This window comes from Amblyraja radiata, chromosome 41 (assembly GCF_010909765.2).
Source record: "Amblyraja radiata isolate CabotCenter1 chromosome 41, sAmbRad1.1.pri, whole genome shotgun sequence".
Taxonomy (NCBI): domain Eukaryota; kingdom Metazoa; phylum Chordata; class Chondrichthyes; order Rajiformes; family Rajidae; genus Amblyraja; species Amblyraja radiata.
In genome coordinates, this window is record NC_045996.1 from 14,530,458 (window position 1) to 14,546,104 (window position 15,647).

At 46.5% G+C, this 15,647-nt stretch overlaps 1 protein-coding gene across 1 annotated transcript in view; it reads left to right on the plus strand.

Annotated features, from left to right (window-relative positions):
• The first annotated feature begins 65 nt into the window (after positions 1 to 65).
• Positions 66 to 15,647, plus strand: part of sars2 (seryl-tRNA synthetase 2, mitochondrial) — a 23,925-nt gene continuing 8,343 nt past the window's right edge. The window contains exons 1-9 of the mRNA XM_033014359.1: positions 66 to 338; positions 2,239 to 2,334; positions 4,920 to 4,949; positions 6,371 to 6,511; positions 7,067 to 7,121; positions 9,720 to 9,783; positions 11,302 to 11,407; positions 12,457 to 12,504; positions 14,788 to 14,896. Coding sequence (XP_032870250.1) covers positions 66 to 338; positions 2,239 to 2,334; positions 4,920 to 4,949; positions 6,371 to 6,511; positions 7,067 to 7,121; positions 9,720 to 9,783; positions 11,302 to 11,407; positions 12,457 to 12,504; positions 14,788 to 14,896 — 922 coding nt within the window. The remainder of the gene's footprint in view (positions 339 to 2,238; positions 2,335 to 4,919; positions 4,950 to 6,370; positions 6,512 to 7,066; positions 7,122 to 9,719; positions 9,784 to 11,301; positions 11,408 to 12,456; positions 12,505 to 14,787; positions 14,897 to 15,647) is intronic.

Consider the following 15,647-nt stretch of genomic DNA (forward strand, 5'->3'; position numbering starts at 1 on the left):
TTGAATGGTCACATAGGATCTTTGGTCACATCACATGGGGGGGGGCGGGGTTTAAGGTTGCCAAGATGGCGGCCCGCAGGTTGAGGCAGTTGCTACGCGGCGGCGGCGTCTCCTCCTTCTCTCAGCTCGTCCCCGGCCCCTGGCTCTCTCGGGCCGCCTGTTGCCGCCGCTACAGCAGCAGCAGGAGTAGCAGGAGCAGCCTGTACGACCATGTGAGGGATGGCTACTCCGATAGGCCTTGCCTGGACATGGGCACCGTCTGCGCCCGCACACAGGCCGTGCTGGACAACGTGGGGCAACGCAAGGGGGAGCTGACCGGGCCGGACGTGTCTGACATCGTAGGTTCATCTCGTGTACTGTCTGTGTGGGACTCAGGAGCTGCAGATGCTGGTTTGGGATCATCATAGTCAAGTCAAGTCACATTTATTTATATAGCACATTTAAAAAACAACTCTCGTTGGCCAAAGTGCTTTACATTTGTTATAAGAATAGCACAACAAGTTCAAGTTCAAGTTCAAGTGAGTTTATTGTCATGTGTCCCTGTATAGGACAATGAAATTCTTGCTTTGCTTAAGCACACAGAAAATAGTAGGCATTTACTACAAAACAGATAAATGTGTCCATATACCATGATATAATTATAACAACAAAACAGACTACATATATATATATATAATCTACAGACTACATACATATATAGTCTGAAGAAGGGTTTCGGCCCGAAACGTTGCCTATTTCCTTAGCTCCATAGATGCTGCTGCACCCGCTGAGTTTCTCCAGCAATTTTGTGTACCTACATACATATATACATGTGTTCAAGAAGGAACTGCAGATGCTGGAAGATCGAAGGTGCACAAAAAAAAATACACAAAAAACACAGCAGTCTGAAGAAGGGTTTCGGCCCGAAACGTCGCCTATTTCCTTCTTCAGACTGAAGGAAATGGGCAACGTTTCGGGCCGAAACCCTTCTTCAGACTGAAGGAAATAGGCAACGTTTCGGGCCGAAACCCTTCTTCAAACTGAAAGAAATAGGCAACGTTTCAGCCCAAAACGTTGCCTATTTCCTTCGCTCCATAGATGCTGCTGCACCCGCTGAGTTTCTCCAGCATTTTTGTGTACCATACATATATACATGTAGCCCTCACTCAGAGGACGTCAGGAAAGGCTTGGGAGTATAGATTAGTCTTTAGTCTTGACTTAAAAGAGTCGATGGAGGGGGCAGTTCTGATGGGAAAGGGGATGCTGTCATAGAGTGAGACCAGCGTGGAAACAGGCCCTTCGGCCCAACTCGCCCATACTGGCTGAAGGATGAGAAGGGTTCTCATTGAAACATATAAGATTATTAAGGGTACACAAAAAATGCTGGAGAAACTCAGCGGGTGCAGCAGCAGCATCTATGGAGCGAAGGAAATAGGCAACGTTTTCATTTCACTGCACATCTCGTATGTGTATGTGACGAATAAACTTGACTTGACGTTTTGGGCTGAACCTTCTTCAGACTGAAGGAAATAGGCAACGTTTCGGGCCGAACCCCTTCTTCGTTAACACAAACTGTTCCCCCGCAATGTTGATTACACTGCGAGTCGGGTTGGGTTACTGAAATGGATGAAAAAAAGGAGTGATCTATCTTGCTCTTTGGTTTGGACACACGCTAGAGGTAGAAAACATGTTCCCGATGTTGGGGGAGCCCAGAACCAGGGGCCACAGTTTAAGAATAAGGGGTAAGCCATTTAGAACGGAGACGAGGAAACACTTTTTCTCACAGAGAGTTGTGAGTCTGTGGAATTCTCTGCCTCAGAGGGTGGTGGAAGCAGGTTATCTGGATGCTTTCAAGAGAGAGCTAGATAGGGCTCTCAAAGATAGCAGAGTCAGGGGATATGGGGAGAAGGCAGGAATGGGGTACTGATTGTAGATGATCAGCCATGATCACATTGAATGGCGGTGCTGGCTCGAAGGGCCGAATGGCCTACTCCTGCACCTATAGTCTATTGGCCAACAATAACCAGAGCGTTCGAAGAAAACTTATGCGGGCACAGGTAGAACGTACAAATTCCATACAGACAGCACTAGTGGTCAGGATCGAAGCTGCGTCGCTGGAGCTGTGAGGCAGCAACTCTACCGCTGTGCCACAGTGTAGCCCCCTTTATCAGTTTTTAAAGTCCATCTTGAACTCTTTGGAAAAAGACACAATTATCTTTCCCTTTTCTAATTCCCTTTCTTGTTATTCCTTTCCAACAGGTGTCTACGTGGCAAAAATTAACAAAAGTAAAAGAGGAAATTGAGAAGTTGGAGAATGAGAAAAGCGATATCAGTGTTTCAGTTAAAGCTCTTCTGGTAAGAATGATGCCTGGATTTTACTAAAGACATTGCACAAAGGCTATGGTCATGGTATTTTACTTGTAACATGTACTGAGGTATAGTGAAATTCATTTTTGTATACAGTTCAGTATAAATAAGCACGGATACATATTAGATAAGCATTTCAGATACAGTACCAGTGTACACTAAGACAGTCTACAGAGTCATTTCCAAGTCCCAGTTGTTGTAAGTGCAGGGATCTTAACCTGACCATGAAGGTCTGTTGTCCTGGTGGCATTGCAGGATCGGCCTGGCCAATTTTAGCTGTGGTTATTGTTAGTTGCCTGAATAATTTAATGAAAGTGTTTAAATATTATGGGGAATTGATAGGGAGCAAGGGAAGAAATTATTTATTTTGTTTCTTCTTCTTGCGTATGGTGTGCACAGCCTAAAGTTGTTGGACAACTTGTTCTATTTGATCTTATTTGATTGTGCACGCCGGGTTGATTGCATTTGTCGAAACAGGGCGGACCCCGTGAAGGTTGCAATCTCCCACCCCATTTATTTTGTTTCGAAAGGCTAGGAGAATCTTCAAAAGTTAGAGTCTGGGATTTTAGCAGTGAAAGCACTTCAAAGCCAAAATACACCCCAAAGTATGATAGAAACTTGAAACTTTTCCTTATAAATGACAATTAATGCTATTCCCTCAGGGTGCAAATGTCAAAGACTAGAGGGCACAGCTTTCAGTTGAGAGGGGCAAAGTTTAAAGGAAATGTGCTGGGCAGGTTTGTTTTTTTACATGGAGTGGTGAGTTGCCTGGATGGTGAAGAAACATACTATATTGCCATTAAATGGATGCTGCCTCACCCGCTGAGTTTCTCCAGCAATTTGTCTACCTTCGATTTTTCCAGCATCTGCAGTTCCTTCTCAAACATATTGTCATTAAAGATGGTTAGCGATGGGCAAGTGGACATGCAGGGAAAGGAGGGATGGGCAAAGAAGATTTACGATGATGTTGCCAGGACTTGAGGGCCTGAGCTACAGGGAGAGATTGGGCAGCTAGGACTTTATTCCTCGAATCGCAGGAGGCTGAAGTGGTGTTCAGGCAGCCATGGAGCCGAGATACCGACCTGTAAAATCAGCCTCGGAAGTCGGCTATAGGAATGGATCTGCTGGCTCCAGCCGGGCCGCAGGGGGCAAATTCGACCAGCGCAGAAGTCCCAATGAGGTCCAGATCAGCCGCCTCACCCCGGCATAGTGTTTAGTTTAGTTTATTGATACAGTTTCAAGTGCGCTCTCTTAATCTTGTCCGGATGGAATGAGGTGCCACATTGTATTGTATTGTATTGTATTGTATATCTTTATTGTTATTTTCCTGAGTACTCACATACCCAGAGGAAACAAAAAAACGTTACTCAAACCAGTGTCCATTCAGTGTGCAGTAAAAAATAAATAGAAATAAAAATACATATATCATGAACAAGTTTAACACTACTCTCAACTAAACATCAACAGGCGTTCCGATCGGCAGCGGCACGACAGTGGCTCTGTCCAGGTTGGTGGTTGGTGCGCGATACTTTGGCAGGGGGCAAAGTCCGTTTTAACAGTCTTATAGCCTGCGGGAAGAAGCTGAGGAGCATCCTGCTGGTTTTGCAGCTAATGCTCCTGTACCTCTTCCCAGATGGCAGGATGGAGAATATGTGATGCGATGGGTGGTAGTGGTCTTTGATGATGGAGATGGCTCTGTTGATACATCTCTTCCTGTATATGTCCAGCAAGAAAGGGAGTGGAGCACCAATAATCCTGCTGGCGGTCTTCACAATCCTGTCAAGTTGGTGCCGTTCGTACGCCTTGCAGCTCCCGAACCAGGAAGTGATGCCGTTGGTTAATGTGCTCTCGATTGTCCCCCTATAAAAGGTTCGTAGATGTGTAGTGGGGAGACCTGCTTTACGTAGTCTTCGGAGAGGGTGTAGTCGCTGCTGGGCTCTCTTGACCAGTGCTGTGGTGTTGGTTGTGGACATCAGGTCATCTGACAGGTGGAGTCCTAGGAACTTCACGCTGCTGACCCTTTCCACATCAGCTCCATCGATGTGCAGAGGTGTATGGTGTTGTTTTCCCGCCCTCCTGAAGTCAACCACCATCTCCTTAGTTTTTCCCACGTTGAGAATGAGGTTGTGGGATTTGCACCATCCTGTGAGCAGCTCCACCTCCATCCTGTACGCCGACTCATCATTGTCACTGATGAGACCCACCACTGTTGTGTCATCAGCGAACTTGTTGATGAAGTTGTTATTGAGTCTAGCAGTACAGTCGTGTGTAAGCAGACTAAACAGCAGGGGGCTTAGGACACAGCCTTGGGGCGAGCCAGTGCTCACGGCTATGGTTTTTGATGTCCTACTGCCCACCCTGACTGCTGCCGTTGTGATAGAAAGTTCAGGACCCCAGTTGTCGGAAAATCAACTGGCAGAAAAAAGCTGGGTTATAAGCAGAAGAAGGAATAATGTCAGGATGGATGGGATTTAGAATTGTGAGTATGAATGGAGGGGATAAAAGGAAAACTGTTATCAGTATTAATATTCTGATTAATGATTAACTTTGATTTGTTCATTTTGTTTTTTTAGGATAAGGAAAACAAAAAAACACTTCAATCAGTAAGTACCACCAGCGATCCACGCACACTAACACTATCCTACACACACTAGAGACAATTTACATTTATACCAAGCCTATTCACCTGCAAACCTGCACGTCTTTGGAGTGTGAGGGGAAACCAGAGATCTCAGAGAAAGCCCAAGCGGTCACAGGGAGAACATAGAAACATAGAAACGTAGAAATTAGGTGCAGGAGTAGGCCATTCGGCCCTTCGAGCCTGCACCGCCATTCAATATGATCATGGCTGATCATCCAACTCAGTATCCCGTACCTGCCTTCTCTCCATACCCTCTGATCCCCTTAGCCACAAGGGCCACATCTAACTCCCTCTTAAATATAGCCAATGAACTGGCCTCGACTACCCTCTGTGGCAGAGAGTTCCAGAGATTCACCACTCTCTGTGTGAAAAAAGTTATTCTCATCTCGGTTTTAAAGGATTTCCCCCTTATCCTTAAGCTGTGACCCCTTGTCCTGGACTTCCCCAACATCGGGAGCAATCTTCCTGCATCTAGCCTGTCCAACCCCTTAAGAATTTTGTAAGTTTCTATAAGATCCCCTCTCAATCTCCTAAATTCTAGAGAGTATAAACCAAGTCTATCCAGTCTTTCTTCATAAGACAGTCCTGACATCCCAGGAATCAGTCTGGTGAACCTTCTCTGCACTCCCTCTATGGCAATAATGTCCTTCCTCAGATTTGGAAGAACGTACAGACCACACCCGTAGTCAGGATCGAACCCGGGTCTCTGGCACTGTAAGGCAGCTGCTTTACTGCTGCACCAACGTGCGGGTAGTTGTATTGAAAAACAGAGTTGAGGCTTGGGAGGGGTGTTGTACAGGTTGGGTTGCAATGACCTCAGCAGTAGGCGTTAAGAGAACCTCCTTGGCAGCACCCTCTGACTGTGTGGCACCTTGAATCCAGGTCAGTGGATGGGGGTCTGAGAAGGAACTTCTTTTGGGGTGATGCTAACTCGACTCACCTCCTCCCTCTCTCTCGCTGCCAATACACAAGATAGTCTCTGTTGTGCAGTTCTGGGTCACAGTATGAACTGCAGTGAATGTTAAGCATGCAGCAAGTGGTTCTAACATTATGATATTGTACAGCAGCACTGACGGTGAAAATTAAAGAAACTTAAAGATAACATTTTATAAGTATTTGCGTTCAACAGCTTATTATTTTTTTGTGTATCTTTGCCATGAGCTGGGTAAATCTCACTGCTGTTGTTCAGATGTTAAAGTGAGGATGAATGTGGCTTGAATGGAAATAATTGTTCTAAATTTTATGTATATGTTAATATTCATAGAAACATAGAAAATAGGTGCAGGAGTAAGCCATTCGGCCCTTCGAGCCTGCACCGCCATTCAATATGATCATGACTGATCATCCAACTCAGTATCCTGTACCTGCCTTCTCTCGACACAGCATCCTGATTTCTCACGGCTGCGAAAACGGGGGAAGGAAATTCGCTTGGAATTAAATGTACTCTATGATCAAGAGAATCAGCTGGATGAACGATTCTATCTGAAAGCATTGAAGCTACCCAACTGGACTCATCCTAGTGTGGTAAATTGTGTCTGTTTCTCTGTGTATGCGCGTCTGTGTGTGCATGCGCGTCTGTGTGTGCATGCGCGTCTGTGTGCATGCGCGTCTGTGTGTGCATGCGCGTCTGAGTGTGCATGCGCGTCTGTGTGTGCATGCGCGTCTGAGTGTGCATGCGCGTCTGAGTGTGCATGCGCGTCTGAGTGTGCATGCGCGTCTGTGTGTGCATGCGCGTCCCCACTTCTCGGGGCAAGAAGGAGGGAGAAGGTGGAGGAGGAGGGTTATGCAGTACCTAAGATTGGAGAAATCACTGGTCACACCATTGGGTTGTAAGCTACTCAAGCAGAATATTAGGTGCTGTTCCTCCAGTTTCTGCATGGCCTCACTCTGGCAATGGAGGCACAGGACAGAAAGATCCGTGTGGGAATGGGAAGAGGAGTTAAATGGTTGGCAACCAGAAGATGCAGCAGGCTTGGCGGACCGAGCACAAGTGTTTGGTGAAACGGTCGCTTGGTCTTGCTTCTTGTTGATTTATTTATTCCTAATATTAATTCTAACCTTTCTGTTTTTCTATGGAAGCCCATAGGTGACGAAAGCCAGGCTGTTGTGGTTGAAATGGTTGGGGAGAAACCAGGTAAGTGTTTTTATAGATATTGGTGGTCACAATACTGAAATCATTTATAACAAACAACCAATACTTTCCCCCCATTGGAGACCTTCGAACTATCCTTAGTTTAGTTTAGAGATACAGCGCGGAAACAGGCCCTTCGGCCCACCGCGTCCACACCGACCAACGATCCCGCACACTAACACTCTCCTACGCATTAGTCTGAAGTCAGCGGATGACACTAAGCTGGGGGGCAGGGTTAGCTGTGAGGAGGATGCTAGGAGACTGCAAGGTGACTTGGATAGGCTGGGTGAGTGGGCAAATGTTTGGCTGATGCAGTATAATGTGGATAAATGTGAGGTTATCCATTTTGGTGGCAAAAACAGGAAAGCAGACTATTATCTAAATGGTGGCCGACTAGGAAAAGGGGAGATGCAGCGAGACCTGGGTGTCATGGTACACCAGTCATTGAAAGTAGGCATGCAGGTGAAGCAGGCAGTGAAGAAAGCGAATGGTATGTTAGCTTTCATAGCAAAAGGATTTGAGTATAGGAGCAGGGAGGTTCTACTGCAGTTGTACAGGGTCTTGGTGAGACCACACCTGGAGTATTGCGTACAGTTTTGGTCTCCAAATCTGAGGAAGGACATTATTGCCATAGAGGGAGTGCAGAGAAGGTTCACCAGACTGATTCCTGGGATGTCAGGACTGTCTTATGAAGAAAGACTGGATAGACTTGGTTTATACTCTCTAGAATTTAGGAGATTGAGAGGGGATCTTATAGAAACTTACAAAATTCTTAAGGGGTTGGACAGGCTAGATGCAGGAAGATTGCTCCCGATGTTGGGGAAGTCCAGGACAAGGGGTCACAGCTTAAGGATAAGGGGGAAATCCTTTAAAACCGAGATGAGAAGAACTTTTTTCACACAGAGAGTGGTGAATCTCTGGAACGCTCTGCCACAGAGGGTAGTCGAGGCCAGTTCATTGGCTATATTTAAGAGGGAGTTAGATGTGGCCCTTGTGGCTAAGGGGATCAGAGGGTATGGAGAGAAGGCAGGTACGGGATACTGAGTTGGATGATCAGCCATGATCATATTGAATGGCGGTGCAGGCTCGAAGGGCCGAATGGCCTACTCCTGCACCTAATTTCTATGTTTCTATGTTTCTATGTCTCGACCCAAAACGTCGGCCATTCCTTCTCTCCAGAGATGCTGCCTGTCCCGCTGAGTTACTCCAGCATTTTGAGTCTACCTAAGGACAATTTACATTTATAACAAGCCTTTTAACCTTCTTTGGAATGTGGGAGGAAACCGAAGATCTCGGAGAAAACCCACAAGGTCGCGGGGAGAGCGTACAAACTCCGTACAGACAGCACCCGTAGTCAGGATTGAACCCGGGACTCTGGCGTTGAGGCAGTGGCTCTACCGCTATGCCACCGTGCCCCACTTTTAATCGGAGTTTAGTGGACTTTACCTTGCAGGAAACGTTATACCCTTTATCCTGTATCTGTACACTGTGGGCTGTTTGATTTGTTTGTAATCATGTGTAGACATTTTGCTGACTGGCTAGCATGCAACAAAAAGCTTTTCACTGTACCTCAGTACACATGACGATAATAAATTGAACAAAACTAAACACAACAAGTAGGATTTTAATCAAAGAGCCAGACTACATCAGGAGATAGAGACATGCAGCAAGGAATTGGGCCCTTAACTTTCCCACACCGAACAACATGTTCCATCTACACTAGTCCCACCTGCCTGCGTTTGGCCCATATCTCCCTAAACCTATCCATGTGCCTTTCTAAATGTTTCTTAAACGTTGCGATACTACCTGCCTCAACTATATCCTCTGCCAGCTCGTTCCGTACTCCAACCAGCCTTTGTGTGAAAAAAATAACCTCTCGGGTTCTTATTAACTCTTCCCCCCCCCCCCTCGCCCTTTGTCCTGCACCTCCCAACTTTCTTATTCCTTCACTGCAATCAGTCTGAAGAAGGGTCCTACCTCGAAACATCACCTATCCGTGTTCTCCAGAGATGCTGCCTGACCCGCTGAGTTACTCCAGCACTCTGTGAAATATCACCTATCCATGTTCTCCAGAGATGCTGCCTGACCCGCTGAGTTACTCCAGCACTCTGAAACGTCACCTATCCACATTCTCCAGAGATACTGCCTGACCCGCTGAGTTACTCCAGCACTCTGTGAAACGTCACCTATCCGTGTTCTCCACAGATGCTCCATGACCCGCTGAGTTACTCCAGCATTCTGTGAAACGTCACCTGTCCATGTTCTCCAGAGATGCTGCCTGACCCGCTGTTACTCCAACACTCTGTGAAACGTCACCTATCCATGTTCTCCACAGATGCTGCCTGACCCGCTGAGTTACTGTCTCTTTTTGTTTTATTCTTTGGGAATTCTGATCTACAGCCCAAAAGCAATAAACATGCCACTGACCTGTAAACTATAGAGAACAATTACAGATTACATCGAATTCCACAGGAAGTGATTAAATAAAATCCTTAAAGTGACAAGGGAGTCGAAAGTTTAAGCAGCCACTACATCTGGCAGATAAATTGCATCAATTTTTCCTCAACAATAATGTCCTGACCATTTCCTTTTGTTTTCTAGTGTTTGATTTTAAACCCAAGGGTCATTTGCAAATTGGCGAGGATCTGGACATTATCAGACAAAGGTAAGCAATATTTGTGGTGTTAGCTAGATCTCAGGCTATTGTGTCAGTGAAATTAATTTGCACTGGATTTTCCCCCCACAAAGATGTTGAAATTTCCAGCTTAATTTTTTTTAAATTGAAACTTTAATTGGATTGACTTGCAGGTGGGTCTCGATCGGAAACGTCACCCATTCCTTCTCTCCAGAGATGCTGCCTGTCCCAGCTTTCTGTGTGTACCTTCGATGTAGTTACTCGTCTCCCTTGAGCGTGGACTTTGCTAAAGATGGCTGCCTCATTGTGTATGCCTACATGTCGGGCTCTGCATTATGAAAATGATTCATTGCCTTCAGATGTAATGTACAACGTGACAAAAGACCATACAAATGAAGACCATTTTTTGCTTTTGAAGTTGAAATGGCCTCATTATGTTATGCCCCAGATTTTAAATGAAACACATCTAAGGTTATCTCTCTCTTTAGTGGAATCCATCAAGGGATGCTGTCTTTGAAGGCTGAATTTTTTTTTTAAAGCACACTGGCATTGCCAAACAAATGAAGCAATTAGTCTCCAGCTGTTTAATGCAACTTAAATCCATGTCATTTACCCATCAGTTATGTCCCCTGGAGGCATAGCCAGTAATCACACACGAGCAGGCAATGAACTTAATTAGATAGCAGCACAAGTGTTTGAAGTGCACATATCAGATCAAGGGCAGTTCCAGCACTTTGTGACGCTTGCTGTATGTGGTGGGTGACTCAGTGGTGGCATACAGGGGGCCAGGGATCACAGCTCCCCATATGGTCGTGATCTTAGTGTTGGGTTTGAAGCCTTGATCTTCAAACACTTCCTTCCTCAATCAATCAAAGACTGCCCCGTTGCATTGAATGAAAATTTATGATCACGTGCCATGTCACAGTGAAATTCTTTGTTTTGCATACCATACATAAAATATGCAAAGAGCCGCCACGTATATAGAAACGTAGAAACTAGGTGCAGGAGGAGGCCATTCGGGCTTCAAGCCAGCACCACCATTCATTGTGATCATAGCTGATCGTCCCCTATCAATAACCCGTGCCTGCCTTCTCCCCATATCCCTTGACTCCACTAGCCCCTAGAGCTCTATCTAACTCTCTGTTAAATCCATCCAGTGATTTGGCCTCCACTGAAGGATCTGTTTCCATGCTGGATGTCTAAAGTAAACTTCTTATTACAAGGAAATTGTAGGGGGAAAAAAAATATTCTTTCCTTCAAACCAATTCTCCATTCAGTTATGCGTTAAAGTTTGACTCCATTCACTATCGATGATCCATATCCTCTGAAATCCCCACCCAAAATAATCTCATTACTAAAATTTTTCATCGGCTCCACAATCACTGACTTCTTGGGATGAGAACTCAAAGTTCCTTGCTGCAATTTTAACATTTTCACAGCTTCCAGTCGATCCAAGCAGCTTCCGTGAGCTTGGCAAAAGAGAAACTTGGTTCAGCGCTTGTTGTCTCAGGTTTTAAAGATTAAACATCGTATTTACTCCTGACCTAGGCGGCTCTCGCATGTGTCCGGTCATCGATCCTACTACCTCCGAGGAGCAGGCAGCGAACTGCAGCTCGCCTTGGTCCAATTCACAATGAACAAGCTGCTTAAGAAGGTGAGCCTCTTTGATCCAAACCCAGCTTGCCATCAGTCTGAAGAAGGGTTTCGGCCCGAAATGTTGCCTATTTCCTTCGCTCCATAGATGCTGCTGCACCCGCTGAGTTTCTCCAGCATTTTTGTCTACCTTGCATTCCCACTCTCCTGGTTCACTTCACTCTTGCAAAGAGCTGCTGCCTCACAGCGCCAGAGACCCGGGTTAGATCCTGATCTCAAGTCAAGTCAAGTTCATTCGTCACATACACATGCGAGATGTGCAGTGAAATGAAAAGTGGCAATGCTCGCCTGGGATCTCTCGACGAGATCGCCAGTTGAGCTCCATTCGGCGCGGCCTTGTCGGCTCCGGAAGCCACGGTCTCGAGTAGGGAGGCGGCCGTTCCAGGGTTCCCAGGCCGCTGAGAGGACTCTCCCGACGCCGGAACATCATCACCCGGCGAGGACGGCCTGGAACATCGGGCCTCCGTAGAGGCAACTGTGGAGGCCTCAATAGGCCCAACTATGGGTGGACATTGGGGATGGGACTGGACTTTGTGCCTTCCCCCATAATGGGAACCATTGTGGGGGGATGTTTTTATGTTAAAGCCATTTATTATTGTTATGTTTGTATTCTTTTTTATGTGCTGCATTGGCAAAAAGAATTTCACTACATCTAGGTGTATGTGACAATAAATCAACCTTTGAACCTTTGTGCAAAAAGACAAACAAACAAACAACCAAACAAACTACAACCAGAATGGAACAGAAGCGCACGTTCTCGGGCGCACGCTCTCCCTGTGACCGCGTGGGTTTTCCTCCCACATCCCAAAGACGTGCGTGTTTGTAGGTTAATTGGCCCTCTGTAAATTGCCCCGAGTATATACAACACTCATTCTTGAATCCCTTCTGCATAGAACGCTCTGGACCAAGCGATGGTGTTAATGCAGCAGAGCGCCCGATGTTTGGATGTGTTGGGCCGAACGGCCTGTTTCCGTGCTGTAGAATTCTATGATATTCGTACTGACAGATGGAGTCAATACTTTGCCTTGACGATCTGTTTCCTCTTTTCAGGGATTTGTTGCAATAACCGTTCCAGATATGCTGAAAGGGGCTGTGTTTGTGAGTATTGAAAATCGTGGGATTCCATGGGATTAACAGCACTGACACAGGCCATTCGGCCCAACTCCTCGGTTCTGTATTTTCAGAAATCGTATTTACGCACCTCACTATCGGTTCATCTTCATCTAAGCGTACCAGCATGTTGCTTTTAAGAAGGAACTGCAGATGCTGGAAAATCCCAGGTGCACAAAAATGCTGGAGAAACTCAGCGGGTGCAGCAGCATCTATGGAGCGAAGGAAATAGGCAACGTTTCGGGACGAAACCCAAAGGAAATAGGCAACGTTTCGGGTCGAAACCCAAAGGGTTTCGGGACGAAACGTTGCCTATTTCCTTCGCTCCATAGATGCTGCTGCACCCACTGAGTTACTCCAGCATTTTTGTGTACCTAGCATGTTGCTTTTCATCTGTATCCACCTATCATTGAAGGGTTTGAAGAAGAGTTTTGGCCCGAAACGTTGCCTATTTCCTTTGCTCCATAGATGCTGCTGCACCCGCTGAGTTTCTCCAGCATTTTTGTGTACCTAGCATGTTGCTTTTCACCTGTATCCACCTATCATTGAAGGGTTTGAAGAAGGGTTTCGGCCCGAAACGTTGCCTATTTCCTTCGCTCCATAGATGCTGCTGCACCCGCTGAGTTTCTCCAGCATTTTTGTGCACCTTCCACCTATCATTTGCCTGGCTTTGTCCTTCCCCCCCCCCCCACCTCTCTTCCAATGTTCTCCTCCCTACTACAATCGGTCTGAAGAATGGTCCTGACCCAAAATGTCACCAGAGATGCTGCCTGACCCGCCGAGTTGCTCCAGTACTTTGTGTCTTCCTTTGTAAATCTGTAGACATTGTGGCTAATTTCTGTGTGCGGTTTACTTTTCTTTGTCTCACTACATTCTGACCTTGTGTAGGGTTTAATTGTGCTCGGGTACTTAATAGTGAGGTATAATTTGACTGAATAGCAGGCAAAGAAATCTCTCCTCTGTATCTTGGTACACGAGAGCATGATGAACTAATACCATATTCAATGGATAGACACGAAATGCTGGAGTAACTCAGCGGGACAGGCAGCATCGTTTCTGGAGTGGCGTTTTTGGATGGAGACCCTTCTTCACCTATTCCTTCTCTCCAGAGATGCTGCCTGTCCCGCTGAGTTACTGCAGCATTTTGTGTCTATTTTTGGTTTAAACCAGCATCTCAAGTTCAAGTTCAAGTGAGTTTATTGTCATGTGTCCCTGTATAGGACAATGAAATTCTTGCTTTGCTTAAGCACACAGAAAATAGTACTACAAAACAGATAAATGTGTCCATATACCATGATATAAATATATACACACATGAATAAATAAACTGGTAGTGCAAATAACAGAAAGTGGTTGCTAATAATCAGAGTTTTGTCCGAGCCAGGTTTAATAGCCTGATGGCTGAGGGGAAGTAGCTATTCCTGAACCTGGTTGTTGCAGTCTTCAGGCTCCTGTACCTTTTACCTGAAGGTAGCAGGGAGATGAGTGTGTGGCCAGGATGGTGTGGGTCTTTGATGATACTGCCAGCCTTTTTGAGGCAGCGACTGCGATAAATCCCCTCGATGGAAGGAAGGTCAGAGCCGATGATGGACTGGGCAGTGTTTACTACTTTTTGTAGTCTTTTCCTGCATCTGCAGTTACTTGTGTGAGAAAGAACCGCAGATGCTGGTTTAAATCGAATGCAGACACAAAATGCTGGCGTTAAACCCCTGTCCCACGGTACGAGTTCATTCCAAGAGCTCTCCCGAGTTTGCCTTGAGTCGAACTCTGAGATTTACGGTAATGGCCGCTCGTCGGTACTCGGGGCTCTCGTGGACATTTTTTCATCATGTTGAAAAATCTTCACGAGTCTTCCCGAGCTTACCTGCCGTTAGCGAGTCTTCCCGAGTACCTGCCGTTAGCGCTAAGAGACGTCCCCGAGCTCCGACGTACCCGCTACGTTCATTCTCCGTGTTTACCACGAGTTTGATTTTTTTTTAAACTCGGGAGAGCTCTTGGAATGAACTCGTACCGTGGGAACTCAGCGGGTAAGGCAGCATCTCTGGAGAGAAGGAATGGGCGAATGTCGCCCATTCCTTCTCTCCAGAGATGCTGCCTCACCCGCTGAGTTGCTCCAGCATTTTGTGTCTATCTGCAGTTACCTCCTACACATAAAGTCAGTGGAGCTGGATATTGGAAGTGCTGCATGCTGCACTTGTGAGTCGGACATGTGCAACTGTGGATGAGTTTCTATTGCAATGCCGCTACGATCTGAATCTCCTGTTCTTGCAGGAGGGCTGTGGGATGAGGCCCAACGCCAAGTCCTCCCAGGTTTACCAGCTCGACCCCACTCGCTTTGAAGACCTCTCTCTCGCGGGGACAGCCGAAGTCGGCATCGCAGGTAAAGGCACAACAGAATGAGCTGGGATAGACGGGCAATGCTGGACCAACTCAGCGGGACAGGCCGCACTCCCAGAGGGACGTTAAGGGTCGGGACCCTTCTTTAATGGTAGACAGGGCAACTGGGTCAATAGACAATAGGTGCAGGAGGAGGCCATTCGGCCCTTTGAGCCAGCACCGCCATTCAATGTGATCATGGCTGATCATCCCCAATCAGTACCCCGTTCCTGCCTTCTCCCAATATCCCCTGACTCTGCTATCTTTAAGAGCCCTATCTAGCTCTCTCTTGAAAGCATCCAGAGAACCTCCCTCCACCGCCCTCTGAGGCAGAGAATTCCACAAACTCACCACTCTCTGTATGAAAAAGTGTTTCCTCGTCTCCGTTCTAAATGGCTTACCACTTATTCTTAAACTGTGTGGCCCCTGGTTCTGGACTCCCCCAACATCGGGGACATGTTTCATGCCTCTCGTGTGTCCAAGCCCTTAACAATCTTGGACTGTTGGACAATCTTGGTCCTAACATGAATCTACAGCTACACACCAAGGTAGTGACTCCAATAAATGTAGACAGAGAAAGCTTCCGTACCCCAATTGAATATGGGTTAGAGCGTCGATGGGCAGTAGTTGGGGTGAACAGCGTGTACTTTTAAGGGAAAGCCGGATAAACCAGGAAGGAAAAGGCTGAAGAAACAAGGAACTGCAGAGGCTGGTTTACAAAAGAGGACATAAAGCGCTGGTAGATAAAAATGCTG